At 36.3% G+C, this 22,163-nt stretch overlaps 1 protein-coding gene across 1 annotated transcript in view; it reads left to right on the forward strand.

The window, feature by feature from the left end:
- Positions 1-20,451, forward strand: part of moxd1 (monooxygenase, DBH-like 1) — a 33,371-nt gene extending 12,920 nt beyond the window's left edge. Inside the window, exons 5-12 of the mRNA XM_034019075.3 lie at positions 2,800-2,979; positions 3,775-3,877; positions 4,644-4,810; positions 5,317-5,508; positions 6,073-6,132; positions 7,727-7,869; positions 12,909-13,077; positions 18,610-20,451. Of these exons, the coding sequence (XP_033874966.2) occupies positions 2,800-2,979; positions 3,775-3,877; positions 4,644-4,810; positions 5,317-5,508; positions 6,073-6,132; positions 7,727-7,869; positions 12,909-13,077; positions 18,610-18,777 (1,182 nt within the window). The 3' untranslated portion in view covers positions 18,778-20,451. The remainder of the gene's footprint in view (positions 1-2,799; positions 2,980-3,774; positions 3,878-4,643; positions 4,811-5,316; positions 5,509-6,072; positions 6,133-7,726; positions 7,870-12,908; positions 13,078-18,609) is intronic.
- The last annotated feature ends 1,712 nt before the right edge of the window (positions 20,452-22,163 follow it).

Below are 22,163 nucleotides of genomic sequence, written 5' to 3' on the forward strand. Positions count from 1 at the left end.
TGATGGGCACCAATATCAATATTTTGATATGATATCGATATCGTTCAATAGCGATAATAATTTCCGTATCGCAATATCGTGGGATTAAAAAAAGAATAATTCACGTATGCTCGCAGAAACATACTTTGTATTGCTAATACTGCTAAAAATACAAACGCAGTATAATCAAGTTTATTTTATATTAAGACACAACAAACCCTAAATATACCAATCACAGTCAGTCTCGTAGGCAAACACCACACACTACAGTACTATTTAACCATTGTTTTCCATTGATTGGTGTTTAGGTAGCAAACGCTATTTACATGCTGCATTAAACACTACTGGCCGTCCGCTTTGCATTATTTTGAGATATGCACATGCGTTCGCAGTTCATTACATTTTGTCCTTGTGATTACTTACGCTATTATTAATGCATTTTTAAAATGTGAACTTTCGGTATTATAAATGAGATTAAATGAGTACTTTTAAAACATCAAAACACATCTCAAAATAATGCAAAATTCAGCCTGACGCCATACTTAATACTTTTAGAGGTGTCGTGAGTCAGTATTTACATGCAGCAGCTGAAGATTCAGTTACTTCCGGATTGGCTAGAACACAAACAACCCCGAAGTCTGTGAAGTACAGAAATATTTCAGTTTTGAGGTGGCTGATGATGGAATAGTAAAACAATATAACAAGAACTTGTTTTCTCCATGGATATTGTGAAGCAAAGCACCACTAAGTTAAAGTAAGTTATTGCTTTTCATATGTAAATATCTGTTAACGTCTATATATGTAAACATGTTTGATATTACAATTGTGTTATTATATTTTTCTGTGTTTTGGAAGACTTTGATATAATCTACATCAGTATTGAAATACGTGCACGATATTGATATACAATTTTCATACAATTGCCCACCACTAGTAATTATATCAATTACCCGTTAAACCTGGCGTGGAATGGCTCCCCAGGACCTTGATTGGTTTATACTGATATGTATATTGTTATGTACCAGTATATATATATATTATGAAGACATATATGTTGTGTCTTTAAAATCTCTTTCTGCAAAGGCTTTGTGGAGGAATATAGTGACTGATTTTCTTTAATTTGGTTCCTCAATGTACAACCCCCCCCCCCCCCAAAGAATATGCCATAGAAGATGAAACTGGAGTTAGATTTGGTTTGGAAAATGGTAGATTTAATTAACTTTAATTAATTAGCTCACAGCTTCATCCAGCAAATAAGGCTTAAATGGGTCATTGCCTTTGGGTTTATGCTTATTTTAGTTTTAGAGGAAGATGTAACCACCATCAACACATCAACATAACTTTTAGAAGAACTGAAGGCAAAAATGCATAAATATTTATACAGCAGCCACAAGATTATGTTTTTTTTTATATCCTGCTGATCTTAAAATAAATATCACAGTGTGAAATTCTTTAGAAGTCCTATTTCAATACCTATTTGTGCAGCTGAACACAGAAATTGCTGTCGATTAAACAAAGGTATTTGGTTACATCAGTTATGAAAATATTTGAGCAGGGACAAAACTGGATTTTTCTTCAAAAAAGATCAAAGCCAAATACAGTTCTCCCCCGATATTTCACCATTCAATTATTCACTCATTTGGTTAATTCACTATTGACAGTAAATTGCAGTCCTATATTTTCCTATATAAGGGCCCTTCACTAATTAATTGTTTTCGAGTTTTCTTTTTTTTCAATTTGTAAGTCAAACAGATAAATAAACAGGGAGCACTGGATCGTCTATATTATGTGACACTTTGGGGAAGTATTTTGCACTTATTTGGCACTAAGCAGGAGTGCCAGTATTTCTTTGGCAGCTGTTATGTCTACAGTATGATTTGTACTGTCATTATTGCTGCTATTACTAAAAAGAGACTGGAGACAAGGATCCTGTCTGGGATATCCTCACCTGGATTCATGGGGAGTTTGACCAATAGGAGATGAAGAAGTGCAATGAGGTTAACTATCTCCCAACCATGCAAGTGCAAAGGCAGTACTCCCTGAAATCTCTAGCATGACCAGGATTCAAACAAGCCAGTTCTTGATCTGTGATCCAACCTGTACTGTGGTGCCTTTACTGGGTGAACCACTGGAGACTCGTATATTTAGTTATGACCTTTCCCTGGTGTCTGTTTTTTTGCCTGGAGAAGAACGAAGATGACTTTGTGATAAACAAGGCATTTCATTAAATCATGAAGATCTTGTTGTTCTCTGAATGTTTTCATTGTTCTACTATATGCAGTTTTCAAGTACCATGATGTAGCTGATGAATGTTTACAATGCTGTTTCCTTGTACTCCTAAATTGAAAGTCAATTCATGGCCTCACTCCAGTTTCTTAACTCTGGTAGATCTTGAGTGTGTGTATTCAGACTACATGTAATGGTCTAATATGATTTAGGTTTATATAAACAAAAGACTATTAGCCTTGTCCTTTCACCAAATCTGAAATCTGCCATTTTTAGACAAAGAAGGAAAACACGTTTCTATTGGCTTATGAAAATGTGTGTCTCAAAATTGAACAGCTTTTCTAGGTGTGCTTTGTTAATGCCAAGCTGTAACCCTAAACTATAACCTTTGTAATTCTTTTGGTTTCCTCTGCTTCTGTCTAGTACCTGCTGTCCCAGACTATAATCACATGGTTTGTTGTGTGGATTACAGCATGCCCTACTAGTATTGCAAGCTGGGGAACCTTACTGTGAATATGCAGAAGTATAAACTAGGGTTTAGATCAGGGAAAAGTTCAAATGTACCAGTGTTTTTTTTCTATTCTTATGTTGCAGATTGAACCTCTGATTCAGAAAGGCCATGAAAATGTGGTCCATCACATATTGGTGTATCAGTGTGATAGCCATTTAAATGACAGTGAACTTGAGTTGGGTCATGAGTGTTTCCATCCCAACATGCCAGATTCATATTTTACATGTGAAAGTGTTATTTTTGCTTGGGCAATAGGAGGAGAGGTAAGTATATATCTTATTAATATTAGTAGTAGTAGTAGCAGTAGTAGTAGTAGTATTAGTAGTATTATTAGTCATAGTAGTAGTCTTACATTTATAGAATGTTTTTTTTTTTAGTTCTACCATACTTTCCCCATGGTTATAATATGCATTTACAATCGTTTTACTTTACTATACTGTGCTTTCTAGTTGCTTTATAAGGTTAGTCTAGGAAACGCAAATATTGGTTGCAAGCCCAGTTGGAACTTAACCTTTTGGAATGCTTTGGTCCAAATATTACGAGATACTGTTAATGCTACTGTAATTTTGTTTTGACAACATTTTATATATGTATTTTTTTCTTGTAGCTCAGGTTCTTTTTGTAGAAATTCAGTACCAATATATTTGTATTAGGAAGCACAAATAATGCTGATAATTTAAATGTCATTTCATATTTTCCAAAGAATTCATATGAAGTAAATATCAATTCATGGTACATTCTACATTTACATATTTAACACAAGCACTGTTCTTATTTCACATGAATATGCACTTTATTTTGAAGTGTAACCTCATATAGTGATAATTAACTACAGAATATGCAGTGTTTCATTATCATGATAGTTATTATTATTATTATACAAACTTGATTTATCATATTCCTATTGTCTATTCAGCCATTAAATGAAGAGACTAAATTGACCAATTAAAAAAGTTCAACCAGGCATATGTTTTTTTTTTCTATTTGAAGAGCAAATCAATTGGTTGAGTTATTCCACAGCCTGTTAAATGGCTAGTGACTGTTATTTAAACTTGCAGGCTTTCACGTACCCACCTCATGTTGGTGTTTCCATTGGTACATCACTAGATCCTGTGTATGTTTTGATGGAAATGCACTATGATAACCCAACATATCAAGCAGGTAGGCATTTTTAGCTTCTATGCTTGTTTGGTGACCCTAATTTTATTTTATGCAAAAGGATATGATATGATATGTTTTTCACATGGCTGTAAAGCTGGTATTAAAAACAAATGAAAAAAATCAGCTATATTTTGACAGCTATGAAAGTGCAGGTCTGTCTCAGAGTCATAGAAATGATAGGCCTTTTGAAAGTACAGGTCAGTGTCAGTTTCAAAAAGTCTTTCAGTGGCTGGAGCATGTTGTGCTGGTTTCAAATGTAAAGCCTTTATCACATGTAGGCTGTTCTGACTTGGAACTTCTGTAATAGAAAGTGGGTAAGGCAATGCCACTGTTGTATAATAACATAACTTCTTGGAGATTCAAATCTTTGGACATGAACTGGACCAAAAAGTAAAAAGAATACAGAAATAAATACAACCACAGCCCATTTAAATACACCATAATTAACAGCATAGCAGGAGAACAAAAAGTTTGAAAAATACCATGTATGTTGCAACCTTGAATGATAACGATGGCAAACCAGTTGGACATGCTTTCTTGGAGATAATCTTATTTGTAGTGTTTTAAAAGGAAACTTACCACCAATACTTAAAACAGGTGGAAACATTTAGGGATAGCATATGTTTCTTTAATCCTTGGAAAAAGACTATAGTAGGCAATTGTTTACTTTTTACTGGGTTTCTGATGACCAGATGATTCCTCTGGTCATTACTGTTGTTCCCAGACAAGAATGTAATTACTGAGGAGTCCCTGTGTTATTCTGCAGATTTAAAAGACAGCTCAGGCCTCAGACTGTTCTATACCCCGGTGCTGAGGGAATATGATGCTGGTGTGATTGAGACTGGAGTCTGGGTCAGTCTGTACCATATGATCCCACCAAGCTTACCTGAATACATTTCAGAAGGGCATTGCACTACAGAGTGTCTCCAGGAGGTAGGTCTTAGTTATATCAGAATAAAAATGGTAGTTAATTCAAAGTATTAAACTTCAGCCTCAATGAAATGACAATAGTGAGATAATGTTTTATCAACATATTCCTGTTTTAGTTTATATTATATGTAAGCAAATAAAAATCAGGTTCTTGTTTTACTTGGCATGACAAATGCCGTCCTATCACATACATGTACTGTACTGTATGGTATAATTAAAGAAAACGTGGCTGATGTTGTCTTTCAGATGTGATTTGTCACTCCTGTTGCCAAATCTCTATTTAGAAATCCCTGAACCATTTAATCTGTCCTTGTTCGGAATAATGCGCTGTATTGTAAATTATAAACCCTCAGGTTTTGAGTTGATATGCCATTATTCTACCGGAAGAAAAAAACCCAATACAAAAAATGTCTTTGTACACAACAGTTGATTTTTATGTCTCACAATATTTCCCTATCAGTGGGCATCAGCTGCTGCTATACTTACCTTTAATTTATACTGCTCTTTAGGCCTTGGAACTTGAGATGCCATCAGGAATTCATGTGTTTGCTGTTCTCCTTCACTCACACCTTGCTGGACAATCACTAAAAACAAGACATTTCAGAAATGGGGATGAACAGCAGCTGCTGGCTTATGACGATGCATATGACTTCAACTTCCAGGAATTTCAATACCTGAAGGAAGAAAGAACACTACTGCCTGTATGCAAATATGATTTTCCACTCCATAAATAACAGTCTATTACAAGAAACAGTACTGCATTGCATATAATGCTCTCAGAATATTAGAATATTAATCTGAATCTGAATCTGAATAAAAAAATATCTTAATACATGAACTAAATAAATGTAGGAATTTGTGGTGGCAAATCGCTTTAATTTTACAACTACATCGAATGCAAATGAAATCTTACATGCCATATTTATCCCACCTAACATTAACCCCAATCATAACCAAATATCTAACCAACCAGATCTACAATCTGTAATGAAAGAAACAAAATAACACTGTTGAACATTAATAAACATTTCTAGCAACTTTTAAATCTCAATTTTTGCAGACAAATAAGGCTATAAATAACTGCCAATTTTCTTTTTCTTTATTTCTATTTCTCTTTGTTAGGCACTATTTGGTTGGTCTCAACATTCAAAGTAAATCTTTATGAATATTTTCAACCCCAGTAATAATAAATTGTAAAGCCAAAGATAATATATTTATGTGATTTTTTTAATCTGTTTTTTATCTGTTGTTTTATCTGTTTTTAGGGAGATAATTTGGTGACTGAATGCAAGTATAACACCAAAGATCGTAAAAATATGACATGGGTAAGAAATTCACCTGATTTACTATCATTAAACTTTTACTACAGATACATTTAATTCTTAGTCACTAATTTAAACCCACCTCTGTTATTTTCAAGTATCCCAAATATCTCCTGTTGGCTTAAATCTTCCAGTCCTATCTATACACATTTGGGTTAGGCCTAGTGATGTTAAAAATATAACATGGCTGACATCACTTTCCCTTTAAGGTAATATTGTAGATTATTATGTGGGGATATTACATAGTCCTTGGTGGTAGAATACTGTAATTTAAAACAAGCCCTGCATCTACTTTGATTGCAGTGTGTTGAATGCAAAAATGTCATTCAACAATAGATATTTTAACACTTTCTTTAGGAAATGATGATGAACAATTTTAAGATTCTGACAACCATCCAATCTGCCTGAATTTATGGCTTCTCTCGGCTCAACAAACAGCCTGCAAATACAGCGCCAGACACCAATCTGTTATGTCGGTGTTAACAGCTGTTGGCTCATATTCTGAAACAAATATCAAAATGATAAATGTGAGTGATGATGGTAAATATGCCATTTATGATAAATTGTTCTTCTTTGCACTTATAATTACCGCTGCTCAGAAAGTAAGGTCTTCTAAAATGTGAAGGTGTTATTTTGCGAGATGCACAGGCCCGGACATTCTAAAAGATTTCAACAAACAAAACAAAACACTTATACAAAACAATATGGCACGATGGCCAAAACAGACACAGAACTAACAAGTATCATGCTAGTCTAAAACTAGCACGAGTAGCAATTGTTTTCTCTTTTAGTTTCACTTATCTCACGACTCTCGTCTCTCGTTCCGCCTCTGAACACACTAACCCTGTTAAGCGAAAGCTGCTTGTTTTTATATTGTGGCTAAGGGATTGTGCTCCGTCTTTCGGGTGAGACGTAGTTGTAAGTGACTCTGCAGCTGATGCATAGTTCACACACCCTAGTCTCTGTAAGTCGCCTTGGATAAAGGCGTCTGCTAAATAAACAAATAATAATAATAATAATATGTTGTCAGGGCCCTTGATTAATCTGGAGGGCTGTACAAATGCTGTAGTGTACTAATGCATTGTTTCAAATAAAGTCCAACCAACAGTACTGCAGTTCCCTGTGCTAGAATTGTGCGTGAATAGTTTTAGGAGCATGACAGAGACTTCAGGCATCTTCCATGGCCACCAAAATCCAATTGAGAATGTTTGGGATGAACTTCAATTACGTATTCGTCATCACGATCCTCTGCTTACCCCTCTGTACCAGTTCAGTGAAATATTAATGACTAAATGGATTAACATCCCTCAAGACACCTTCCAGCACCTTATGGAGTCTAGTGACATACAGTACAGTTACAAAGTAAACTAAACCTTGGAGTCTCAACTTAAAGATGTGACCACCCCCCCCCCCCCCCCCCCCCACAGTAATGCTCAGTTCTGACTACAAGTTCCCGGTATTACCTTAGAACACCTGGTGTTCCTTCCACTGAACTTCCTATCACCTGCCATTGCTTTCCTTTCAGTCCTTTCTTAAATTGTCTCTGTAGCACTACAGTGCTACAAGGGTTTTATTTTTCAATCTGTTCATTTTACAGGGTGGCTTAAGTACCAGAGATGAAATGTGTCTCTCCTTTCTACTTTACTATCCGAGAATTAATCTAACCCGATGTGAAAGCCTTCCACAGATAAGAAAACAGCTTACATTTATTGGAGTAAAAGAAATGTATACGACAGTCACGTAAGTGGATTTCCTCTTCACGACAATAGGTCCAGTCTTGTAGATACTAAAATAATGAAAAACACACCTGAGAACAGTCCCATGACGTTTATTTGTTTAACCATGTGTCTTATGTATGTGTTTTACAGTCAGTTTATATGGTTTTGCAAACATCTATGAATCTATAAACCACAACAAGACCCACGACAACACAAGGTTTTTTTTTGTAAAGATTTGTACATTCGCTTATAAAACTGTGGTAAGTCTTACAAAATGTTAGAAATGTTACTTCTTTCTAGTTGTGGTGTAATATAAACCATTGTTTATGTTAAATAGACAGGCAGTCACAAAAATAGTCCACATTGTGGGTGTTTTCAAAGAGATGTGTTTGTGTTCATACATCTCTTTAAACAAATTAAGTCCATAGTGTAGCTTTTAGTTGCTCTGATAACAAATCTTGACCACCATCTTTGTACTACAAAGGCTCTGAACAGAAGCTTATTGGCAGGGCAATAAACTGTGCAGGAAATGAGGTGGGCTAGTATTCTGAATATGGCGTATTTTGAAATGTAAACTAAACTAAGTGACCCAATGAGCGATGATCTGCAAATGACTCATTCACTGAGTAAGAGTTATACTCTTCGTAATTGTAAATAATACTGTTTAAAAATAAATGTGGGGTTATTGAAATAAAACAAAGCTACAATGTTAATGGGTCTGCAGTCGGTAGCTATCCAACAGCACTGGCTGTGCTTATAGTATCGTATTTAGCTTGATTCATGGGTTTGCAGCGATCCTGAATCTTTAAAAGAGTACTCTGTCGAAACTGACGGGTTTCATTTGTTGTTGTGTTGTGGTTGTCTGTAGCAGAAAAACTACTAGAGTGTATTTCGAGAAGTGAAAGCATGTTTAGACTAGATGCACTTCTTTGATACTGGAACTCACTTTGACAGTCAATACATGTAACCCTTTTTCTATCCAATGATCTGTCACAAGTCCTTCAGTTTGAGTGCTTTGCTACATAATGCGGTTCCGTGACAAATTTTATATACAAACAGTGACCAATACACTCATTAAATCCTGGCATGCTAAAATGGTGCCGCAGGAGTCAGGAGTGCGATGAACATGCGTCAGTACTGCATTGAATCTCCCAAAAAATGTATGCGTTAATTGCAGAAGTTAACTTGAATATATATATATATATATATATATATATATATATATATATATATATATATATATATATATATATCTTGATATATATCTTTGACATTTTTGATGCCAGATCATGGAAACCAAAATACTGCAGAGTATTTTTGGTTGTAATATGAACTATGTGAAAAGGTTAACGTGTCTGGGTTGTGGATGTGCCTTTGGTTCTTTCTTCTTACAGCTAGAATATTACATTATTCATACCCCAATAATATCACACTTGTTAAAATCTTGACATTATGTGATGGATTTATTATGTTATCTTTATTATTTAAAGAAATTAAAAAACAAATAAAGAAATGGGCTTTTGTTTATCGCATTGGGGCTTACAGAGTCACATGTTACATGCGCCATTTTCATAATATTAGGTTGACCCACATTTAAAAATATGTGGAGCTGCATGAAGAATGTAGGTTAGTATTTAGAGCCTTAGCCTCGAGGGAATGATGATGGCCTGCAGGCCAGGAGTGCTTGTTTTGAACTGTTAGTGGCCTATTGGCCATGGAAGGTTTGACCTGTTAGTGGCCTGCGGGCCAGGGCAAAGGACGGGGTACGGACTTTATACCACAAGATCCTCGTACTGCAGAGGTCGGCCTCATGGGCCCCCAGGACCCCCTGAAAAAACAGAAAAATCGTCTGACTCTGCGGAGAATCCTGGAGGCGCTGCCTCGTGGACCGGGCCATGTCCCCAGAGGACGGAAAGGTTCATAACCCGGAAAGAAGGAAGGAAAATGAATCCCTGTCTCCAGGAGCTGCCCTCAAAGAGGTGAGGCAAGTCCTCCGAGGCCAGGCACTGGAGTGCGCCTGCAGGGGTATCTGAAAGACAGAGCTTGTTAGTATTTGGACTTTAGTATTTAAGGATTGTAGATGACTACAGCTCTTACTGGTACAGTGAGAGAGAAACAATAGTCTCTGGGTGAGACACGAAACTAGCACATGAGCTGTGAAAGAACAGTGTGGCCGGTGGTCCCCTCTGATTTGCTGTGGCTGACTAGAGGCCAGGGAAGTGAGACTCACTAACCCCCCAAAAGGATGGACTACCGGTTCCCCGCAAGAACCGCACCTGTGAAGACAAAAGACCATGTGCCAATGCACAACATAAAACAGGGAAGAGGGACAAACTAGGACAAAGAGAGAGATGGTTAGTAAAACAGGCTATGTGAAACCCTCTGCTCGGTGGAGAGGAAAAAAAACCCTCTGTTGGTCCTGGCGGAAAGGGTGCCCCCACTCTGGGCATACTAGCAATTGATTGGCGAGCTGCTGAGATGTCTGCAGGAAGAGAATGAATGTAGGAATGAACTGCTGCTGATGACCAGCGACCCATAGTTTTTATAAGGTGATGACTAACGTTGGCTTTTGCTGCTGATGAGACTGCGCCAGTACTAAATGAGTGTGGGGTATAGAACTGGGGAGAGGGACCTGCTTTGGAGATAAGAGAAGAAAGGTGAGTTGTGAACCAGTGTCTTGTAATGACATTACGGGAACATTCGATAAACAGGGGATCTAGGGGACTGAAGGTTTTTTTGACAGATAGGAACCTGGACAAGGAAGCGTAAGGGCAGAGATGGGAGTTTATCTTGGATAATTGAGTAAATTGTCAGTCTTTGATGAGTGAAGGAACAGAATGAAATTATTATCAGGAATTATTGAATGGTCACAAGAATGAATACCTATGACTAGGAAACTGGATAGTGATGGTACTGTGAATTCTACCTGGTCCGACATAGGACCGCAAAGGGTTAATACCTATGGATGTATTCATGTATTTGTGGGGGGGGGGGGGGGGGGGGGATTAGATGTTTGATGCAAAAAGTCTTGTGTTTCTTAATTTGTAGTTTCGTGATGCATTACTTTGTCTGAAATTGGTTTTGACAAATATAAAAATCACAAAATACAAATTGCAAACATATAAATATTATTCTTATAATAAAATTATGCAACACAAGCCGTATGTTTAAGATTGCATTTGCTGCATATGTTACCTTTGAATGATTTTATATCATAATCCAGGGAAATAACTTGTTCTTAACTTTGCATGTTCACCTCACATGCCCTTAAGCTGAGACAGAAGAACAGTTTAAAGAATACATTATTTATGTTCCTAGTATTCAGAACAAAACCAACAAGCCTAATTTGCTGTTGGTCATGAGTCTTCGGCCCACGTAATGATGGAATTCTGCAAATGAGAACCATCTGAATTTGTTACCCTACAGGTCTATTGCTGTCTTTCTTTGTACTGCTGAGTGCAGTGAACTTGTTTTTAGGAACTGAAAAGTTGTGTACAGGTCCTGCTGTGCAGTACTAAAAAGATTATAGTAAGATAAGAATAAGTAGTAACTTTCCCACAAACGTGCTATGACTGCATTAATAAGCAGGGGCTTTATTTATGGAATATTGTGTGATATATAGCAAATCAGAAAAAAAAACATTCTTGAAGGACTATGTGGATTTACAGGACTTTGACACATTTTTACTCTTTGAAAAAGATCATGGAAAAAACAAAACTGTTGTATCTGTTAATGTAAGCAATGTACTGGAACAGCTCTATAAAAACAACAACTTGTGTTGCAATTATGTAAAACAATGACTTCTTGCAGCCAGAATGGATTTTTTTTCCAGAACTTTGATGTCATCATACCATCATTGTACTATAGTATTCTCGATTTTGGAAATGCACGGGGTAGGCCAGTGTTAGCTTGGAACAATTAACATCGTTCCATGGGTCACAATGTGTCAAATTCAAGGGACAAACTGAAGAATCATCATCTTACTGGGACAAAAATACACGTCCTTATCTACTGTAATCCTGTTGCAAATCGTGTGTTAAAAATACCTATTGCACTATATCAAACAAAATAGCACAAGGGCCAATTAAACAAAAGGCAGAGACAGAACACTGAGCTACACCAGTGCTTCCCCACAATTGTCAAAAGTACATTCTCAGAATTTTCAAAACATACATCTCTGAATATTGTCAAAACAGGTTAATCTGTTTATACTATACATTTTTTATACACATATAAATTATAAATGCAGTATTCAAGTTGATATACATACCTCCAGACTGTGGCCGATAAATCTTTGAAATCTCAGCTACAAACGGAGCCCTCCATCAATAAATAAGCTTACGGTCCTTAAGATCATAGCATCAAATCACTGTGGAAAAATATTTTAATACAAAATACTTCTTTTCTAATGATTATATTATTTAAAGCCTTTCTTTGAACATGAATTGATTTGAAGTTAAGACACACTCTTTATCAAGTTCATGTTACAGTGTAGTGATTCTAATAGCAAAGCACATATTCATTTAGGTACTCCTTGGAGATATAAAAGAACACTCCAGTGACATCTACTGTAAATCCAGGTGGCCATGATTAGGTATATAAAATTGGAATGTTTCGGTATTATCATTATAAAGTCTTACAAAGTCATTGTAAACACCATCTTTAATGTAATGCACGTTTAATTATTGGTATGTTTTAAAGATGCATGCTATATGAAAAAGCCCCTCCTTAATTACTTACAGAAGTCTAACCGTATGCTGTATATGCAGCTGTATTATTCAGCCTAATGGTATTTCTTAAGATAAAATTAGTTTATTGTACAGGTTAGCTGAGGCCTGAAGTTCCGAGGCATAAAGGAAACTTAGTGAACCCAGAACTAACAAATAAAATGTAGAATAAACATGGCAGGGAGATGATGACTTTGTATAAACATAAGGGGACACCAACAATACAGAATTACATCATTGTAAGTAGAATATATACAAAAAACAAAACAAAACAAAAAAACAGCATTACCAATTTAGAGTATTATCTGGTTGTTTTTACTTTTTTTCCTCCAAGCACCTGGCCATTTATAATCAAAAGCCCTAAGAAGTACAACAATCTTACCTTCACGGAAGCCATGGACAAATTCAGCTGGTCCGAGAAAAAGGGGAATGCCTTTAATGACCTTGTACGTCAACTACCAATGAATGTGAGATGTTCCAGACATGCTCAGGAAAGGTGGTCGGTGAGTAACTATTTCAAATCATGCCTGAACATATTCCTCATTCTCCTCCCACAGTCTATGAGGTAGATGTATTAAAATGTTACGCCTGTCAGAAGTCTGGGGCGAAATGTACTAAACAAGCGCAATGCTGTTAGTGACTTTTTAGGGAATGCTTTGCGGCAGCAGTTTTTCTTTGCAGTTCAGCCTTAGATGAATATGTAATTATGGGCGTTCCTGCATAAATTCACAAAAAGGGGGAGGGGCTAGTGTAAATTAGGGTTCTCAAACATTATAATGAGATGTACTAAAGCTGCCAGCAATTGCAACACTTACAATTGCATCAATTTTTGAAGAACTTTTGAAAGCATGTTTTAAACAGTCGCAATAGTTGCTGGCATTTCCAGGTCCGCTTTTTCTCGTGCATTGTCAGTTGTGCTCAGTGCATTTTTAAAGCAAACACACAAGTACCAAATTTTCACTACAGTCAGGGTGTACTCACAAGCCTTGAAAATGAATTTCTATGACATATCTGGTTTTCTCAACGTGTTGGGAGCAATAGACTGCACAGATGTGCCACTAACCCCTCCAGCTCATTCTGAGCATCTGCATAGTACCACAATCTATTTTGTCTAAATTGCCTAGGCTATTAAGCAGGCCAAGTTAAATATAATGATCTTTTTTTTTTTTTTAAACCGCTAAAATCATTTACTTTCAATTTAAAAAAATATTTTATTTGCATTGTACAGTAATGTGTAAAATGCAGCAGCATGATTTATTTTGTGTTACCGGTAGGCTAAAGTAAAAAGAAAGTGTGCTAGGTGTTTATTTGATTTTACTACTGTACTGTATACTGTACAGAATTATATGTTTATATAATGTAATGTGTAGCTTACCCAAAACACGTTACTGTTATTTCAGCGCAATGATTTACATTTAAAATGCATTGAGCACTATAAATGTATGTGTGTGCAATTTTATTGTATTGTTTTTAAACCCAACACCTCCATATGTTGGACAAACATGTCCGGTATAGCGAGGGGCTAGTGTGTGATTATGAAAAGCTTTTTGGGAGTGAAGGTGGGGGCCCCACTATAGAATATGATGGGATTAAACTGCCTTTCTTATTAAAATAGGTAAAATGAAGACGGAACAGAATGCATTGTACAGATGACGTTTAAATTTAACAAAAACAATGTTATTTTGATTTTGCATCCTTGCATGTATAGACATTATCATTCGGGGCACCCTCTGCTGCAGCAAACCACAACTCAACTGCCGCTATTTTATTTGAACAACGTCACCCGACTCCCGGAATGTGTAATGCTACAGATCTCGCTAAGAAGACGGAACAAATATTTATATTAGTATATTGCGGCTCTTTTCATTAACATATTTTCTCTTAGTACATACGACAAAATACAAATTGCGGTATGTTTGCGCTGTGACTGCCCGATCTTAGTACATCTACCCCTATATATCAAAATAATAAGAGACTAAGATTTTTTTACCACTGACACATTTTCTTTAGTGGAACATTAAAATTATTTGTTTGTATGTTTTCATGTCTACTCAATATTGTAACTGTATTATGGCTTTCAGTTCTTCCTCATAAAATCAAATGTTCATATTTTTTAAATGGTCATTCAAAGTGAAGCATTCTTGGATAAAAGTTACAAAATGTCTTTAAATGGCTCTAATGCATTTACTGAGTAAATTCATTCATGCAATACAATAAACAAGTGAATTAGCAACCATTATTGCTGAGAACACTCTCCTCAACAGGAAAACAAAGGAACACAGCAAATACCTTAGAATTTGAAATAAGCCAAAAATAGGCTGTCCTAGGAAGACTGAAAGACGGGGCCAAAAAATTGTCATGAAAGCAGCAAAGGTGGCTAAGAGCCACAAAGTGGAGAAGCAGTTGTCCATCATCAAGCAGTTATAAATAGGCTGCATGAATCTAAACTCAATGGCAACGCTGCACAAAAGAAGCCATTCATTAGTTTAAAAACAAAGGATCCATTTTGCGAAGGAGCATTTTGCAGGATGCCCCTGTGGAATTCACCAATTCTATGGCCAGCTACGCCATTTTAGCCCCATAATGCTACATGCGTGAAGCTACATGACAGAAGGGTGACCATATTTCCAAAGCTCAGACCCGGGACACATATTTAAAATAGTTGTAAAACTATACAAGCAGTGTGTGTGTGTGTGTGTGTGTGTGTGTGTGTGTGTGTGTGAGTGTGTGAGGGTGTGTGTGTGTGAGGGTGTGTGTGTGTGAGGGTGTGTGTGTGTGAGGTGTGTGTGTGAGTTTTAAGAAGGCTTCTTATTTGAATATATTGCTTTTTTCATTGTTTTCACATTAAACTAACAAAAATCAAGAACCTCTGACTTTTTTCCAATTCATGGCTACGTTTAACTACATGTGCTAACCATATGTATGCATTGCTATTTTACCATTTAAATGTTATAATTTAGCATGCTTTTTATTTAGTAAAGTAACGGATATGAAAAATATTATTCTGGAACATAGTATTTTACACATTCCTTTTATGTTTTTTTGGTTATTTTATTTCTCAATTAACCTTTAATATGGTGATTTTAGTTAGTAATACTGAATTATTTTTACTCACTGTAATCCATACCCTTTGCTATTTTTTTTTTTTTATTTAATCCATGACAAATCTTTCAAACTGCCTGCTGCTGTACCTCGCAAGCAGCTGGACTGAAACCCTCCATAGTAGAGATTTTATATGTTAATTATTTTCAGGAGTACTATCTGGCACAGTTGCAAACCAGGACTTTTTTAAGGAAAAAATGTTGAGACAATGGGATGGTTGATGGGAAATGCAGACAGTCCCAGTCAAACCAGGATGTCTTGCCACCCTACATGACAGCTATTTTTCAGTAGTTTTGGGGAACTGCTGTGCTAATATGGCAGCCTATCAAGTACTCACAACAGCAGCACTATAGTAAGATGCCCCCAAATTATACTGATTCCTAAATTGTTGTAATAATTGCCTGGACACGCAGGATAATAAAATAACGCCACCAACACCACCAGCACAATTAAGAAGCCCACACATGGTAGGCTACTAGTTCCAAAAATTATTTTCCTTAATTTTGCAGCCCTGTTTTAGATGAGCGTTGTTGATTTGTCCAGAGCAAAATGGAGTGGGATGGCTGCAATCTTATTCTCTGTACAACAGAAGCTATTCAAACTGTGGGTGTTCCTGGAACATTAAGTACAATTTAGATGTCAGAGGAGGTAATACTAAATACTACATATAAATAATAATTAAATAATACATTCATTATTAAGAAAAAAATAAAACAGTGTGAGTGTTTGAGAATACAATCCCCATGAAAGTATAGGGAGGATTGTGGTCTAGACCAGTGGGTCTCAAACTGGGGGTTGCGAACTGTATCCTGGGAGGGCGTTAGAAGGTTCAGGATTTTTTTTTTTTTTATTACAGCGCACATCTTAACCTAGGTTATACCGTATAATGGGCGGATACTTTGTTTTGGTTTTATTGGTGGTTTTGATTGGATCGCCAATAATACTTCCACCAGAGGGTTGCATACAGTGCTCATAGCGATCCCGCAGTCTGGTATACAGAACAGGTTAAAGAAGCTCTGGACAAGGGGAGTAATATGTCAGATGTCAAAGTGGATATGAGAATGGCAGTGACGAAGACAATTTATTTGAAAACATTAAAAGTAGACCGGACATTTCCATCAATTGATTAAAATAAATCTAGAATTGATGAATGCGGTCAGAAACCCAGAGACAGTGTAAACTACACCTGCTATTGTAGTAGGACTGTTCTTTTTTTGTGTTATACTTTTTTTTTACAAAGGTTTAATTAAGTAACAGCTACAGTTGTTTGTGTCAGACTTGTTAGAAAGTGTGTAACAAAATAGTTGATTGTTATTGTCGATACGTTGTAGATTAATGCAGGCATCGTGCAGGTATCGCAAAGTCCAGAATTGAACAAAAAACATTAAAATAAATTAGTTTTGCACCGTATAAAACTGGGCTGATTTTGCCAGTGCTTGCTAGTTTAATAACCAGTTTGAAATGATTTTGAAGCAAATTAAAACTTTCGTTTTGGATTAATTGTTATACATGTAGCAATACTGCCCTACAATTAATATTGCATCTCAGTACTGTGATCATTCCCTGTGTTATGTTGTGAACCATAGGTAAGTTTTAACACTGAGAGATAGCAAATGTTTATCGTTAAAGTTTACCAGTACCTTAAAATTAAGTGCCATATAAGAACGATAAATACTGAAACTGATTTGAAGGCCTTCTTTGTTGTTCTCCAAGTTGCTGCAGTTACATTGTAGATGGGGGGTGAGGGGGTCAAGTTACACAGACAAGAGGCAGGGGGGCACGGCCCAAAAAGTTTGAGAACCACTGGTCTAGACAATTATTTCTTTGTCCTAGTACATATGAATTGAACAATAATAAAGACAATAACAAGTATTATTCAAAATATGGTTTATTAGACAATACTCATTCCATTATTGCATAGTAATATAACAACAAGCAATTATAGCAAATCTGTTCTTTGACAGATTATATTAGTCACCTAGCTTACAGTAACAGCAATAGATTTATCAAGCCTACCTGTACACTAGACAGTCTTTCTCAAGATGGGGTTGGAAATTTTATCCTCTAGATCAGAATTCCCCAAGTAGTGCCCAGATGCTTATGTACTTTTTCCATATATACCAGCTAACAACCAGCTTTAGACTAACTGTATGCGTGCCCTAAGCTAATTGGCAGTTACAACCTTCGGTGACATTACCCCCAGTTTCCTTAACACACAACTATAATTGCCTGCATGGCCTTATTGGTTATACTGTATCAGGGTCATAACCTGCCTTGTACCTAATCATTTGCTAAACCCAAACAACCTAGCTTAATTTCCTCAAAACCATTACATCAATGAGTTCTTGCTAAACCTATCCTATTTACCACGAAATGTACTAATAACAGGATGTTCTGCTTTGTCAGACAAAACTTGCACCCCCAGCTGCATCTGTTCCACTCCCTCTTGCTCACACAACTTGTTTGAAATACATTAACCCTTTCTTTATCACAGTACAAAAGACACTGGTATACAGTCCAGTTGTCGTTTCCTACATTTCCCAATATTTTCCTACACAAAGCACAAAAAGTTACAAACCATTGAAATTTACACTTGGGATCTACTGTACTGTACTGAAGTGCAAACCCTAATCAGAAACATCATATGAACCACATTAAACTCAGAGCTATGTTCTTCAAAACAGTGAGTGCCCCCAAGAGGGAAGTAAAATAGAGTGATAGTCTATTCAGTGGCCTCTGCTTGTGGCCCCAGTGAGTTAAAGCGGACACCTACAGGGTTGGCTTTTGTCCTCCAGGACCCAGTAGCTCGTCATCATTTGCTGTCATGCTCCTGAGTGTAAAAAGAGGCAATTGGCTGAGCTGATACTAAATTATGAGTGAAATAATTGGCATCATTGGTAAGATTTATTCAAGTATTCAATTTTGTATTCTAGGCTCATGGCTTGATCGTGTCTCCCCCCAAAGTAAAGCAAACTGGTGAACCTCAACTTGCCACCTGCAACAGAGCATCACCACTGCACTTGAGTTCAGTGTTGCTACTCTTTCCAGTCATATGTGCTGCATACAGTACAATCAGGATCAGGTGGTTAATGTACCTGTAAACATGTTGAGTAAAGATTTGTCTGGAGAACACCAACATCTACTAGACATTATGTAATAGTATTCAGTGTGTTGCAGATTCCAAGAGATATGGCATTGTATGACCCTGTGAAAACTATAATGTAATATAGTGTATATTAAGCAGGACTTTTTTTTATTTAAACAGCCATTATAAGCATGAAGTATGTGCATAAAAGCAACAGCACATCACAGAAAACAGATGTAAGGACATTTTATGGAATCATGCCTATTCTGCCATATGATTTGTATGCAAAATATATGTGTCTGCACTGCATTCTAGTTACAGATAATAAGTAAACCTACTTTTATTATTAACAGTTGTTGATGTGATTAATGTATATGTATAAACTGAACCCGACAAAAACAGAAAGGTTGGTTCAACATGTTTTCCAGCAATATAGCAATAGATTTAAAAAGTAACCTATTAAGTATGTACAGTATGTAACCTTTTTCACTTTTGGTCTTCTGGATCTTCAATGAAGAAATGTTCGAGACAGCTGTGGAATTCCAAAACTCCAGCCTTCTTGGAAACTACAGAAAGAATCTGTAAAGGGCTCAGATTTTAGATATGTGTGAGACAAGGTTTTACCAGGGGTTTTGCAAGACTGTGCACATTGGGCCTCATTTACGAAAGGGCACTACATTTGTAGTTAGCGCACACATAAAGTAGTGAGCCTAACATGTGCGATAAATCCAAATTTACAGCCCCATTTACTAACAGAGAACGCATTAAATTACGCATAAATTGGCCTACATACAATTTCTATAGACATTTTCAGGTACGTTACGATATATAACTTTTTTTTTTCATGGTGTGGCCCACCAAGTGAACAGTCTTAACTTAAATAGCCCTTGCTGCCAGATTGAATTGATTCTCTAAACTGAATGAATCAAACAAATCGAGTCGGTAAAAAGAATCAAACTGCACATCACTAGTTTTCAGCCCAGAAAAAGTGGTTTAAATAGCGCGCCTATCAGTGGTTGTTTCCATGCACACTAATAAATGATCACTTCAATGCTCACACTAACATTAACGCCCTTTAGTAAATACCATGTGAATACAGCTCATTATTCTGAGCTTGATGTTCATTTAAATACATCAGCATGCATTACCATACAAATCACATATTCATTCTGATTACCAAAGTGTGTGCCATAATATGCCAAGGATTACACGCAATAATAAATAAAATTGCAATAGTAAATACGGAAATCATTAACATGCACACTGATTGCAATTATCAGTCATTGTAAAGTTTAGAGCCCTTTTGTAAATGAGGCCCATTAAATGATGCAAGTTCAAAAATACTGTATCCAAATCACTTGTATTGATTGCAAACAACAGGAAAACGTATGAAGTTTGGATCTCACTGTAGCCTGGTGTTGTTAATATTACTGTACTACTGGATTCAGCATTCAAGGTTCAAGCCCACAAGGCGACCCAGCAACAAAGGTTCTTTTGGTGCCACCAAGTGGCTGAACTGTATCTTGAAACTACTTTATTGTAACCACCTTTTCTTTGTAACATATACAGTACTTACAAAATGTTAACAGCAAAAACCTATAATAGTAATATTAGTAAGCTAGTTGTTAACTATTAATAAACTAAAAAAAACTGCCCATTACAATAAAGCATGCTGCAATACTCTAAATCAGATCATCTTGTATTTATGTTTTTGCAAATCTCCATTAATGTTCTGCTGTTAGGCTTTTATTAAGTGAAACATTTTGTTTTCTCAAAATGTGACTTGGTCCCCTGTTGTTCTGGAGAGCTGTCACAAAGACGGCCGGAGTGGGTGGCGTCAGACCAGAAGCAGGGAGTAAACAGACGACAGAGAGATGGGGTTTTGGTGAGGCTGAACGCGTGATCGCGTTCAGCATTTAATAAACAGAACAGAAAATAAAAGGTTGGAACAGACAAAAACACAGGACACGGCACTTGTAGCCAAAATAAACAGACGAACAAAACGGACTAGACAGTGCACAGACAGACGAACAAAACACGGTGAGCAGATAACACTAATATTTACGTTCTTAACGATTTACTTTACTCCTTCTCTCTCTCCCGTTCTCCACTCACCGAACACCTAACCCTGAGTGAAAGAAACGTGCATCTATATATACTGTTGTGCTGGGATTCAATTACTAATTAATTATTCACTTGAATCCCAGCACGTGAATTAATTCTGTGCAACCCCGTGCTCACATATTACATTTAACCAGCACATGAAGTGATTTGTGCTCTCCTCGTGCCTAAATACAAATCTACACTTTTTAAATACACGTGAAACACAGACCCATTTATATCCCGTGTACCAATGACTATACACCAACATTAACACACGCACGCAACACACAACACACAAATGCACACAGGGGCGGGGCGCATTGCCACAAGAGCTCAGACAGTGGTTTATGTAACAGACCTGTTACCACCATGGACGTCCTGTACTACAAGGATCAACTATGCTCCTGAAGTCAGTCTTCACATGTGTGCAGGCTTCTGCTAATTACTGTAGCTGTAACTGAACCAACAAGTGCTGTGACATTATGCAGTAGCATGGATGGTGGCTTATATCATAACAGAGAAACAAGATTTGTCATTGTGGTAGCATGATTATTAGAAGACCGTCCATAACTCAACAAAAAGGTAAGCTTATGTTCATAGAAGTGCTAGATTGTAGACAGAAATCGGTTAATGTGAATTAACATTTTTTCCTAATTCCACAGGAATGTCCAAATAAAGACACTGCAATATCAGTGGTAATTAAGGTTAACAACAGGTCATAATGTGGAATATGAACTATGGGTAATTCAAACTTCTACATTTAACAAAGTTGCACCTGTTACTTCTTTGTGAAATATGATTAATACATTTTGGGTTCTCCAAAGACAAACACATCATACTGTATAAACAATTATTAATAAGGTGAATGTTAACTGAAATAACATTTTGAATGCATTTAGTTTGGATATGTAGAAATCTGTGCAAGCATCAGGCTCATTGATTAGCTTGTTATGGTTTATAGTTATAGTTTATAGGTCTTGTACAGTATAATGAAAGCCTACTTTATTTTCTGAAGTACATTAGTCTATAAAGACTAATTAGTCTATAAAGACTAATGTATGGGTACTATTGTTTAAAAAAAGCTTATCATAATATCAGGGGTCAATATCTAACATCTAGCAGCACCAGCAACATTAAATTCTGGGGCTGGTGGACATGTTTAATATATTATTATTATTATTATTATTATTATTATTATTATTATTATTATTATTATTATTATTATTATTTTCTATTGCTTAGCAACCATAGATAATGATTTTTTTTCATTTGGTCTGGACTACTCACATGACCCACCCA

The sequence above is a fragment of the Acipenser ruthenus genome, chromosome 6 (assembly GCF_902713425.1).
Source record: "Acipenser ruthenus chromosome 6, fAciRut3.2 maternal haplotype, whole genome shotgun sequence".
Classification (NCBI taxonomy): domain Eukaryota; kingdom Metazoa; phylum Chordata; class Actinopteri; order Acipenseriformes; family Acipenseridae; genus Acipenser; species Acipenser ruthenus.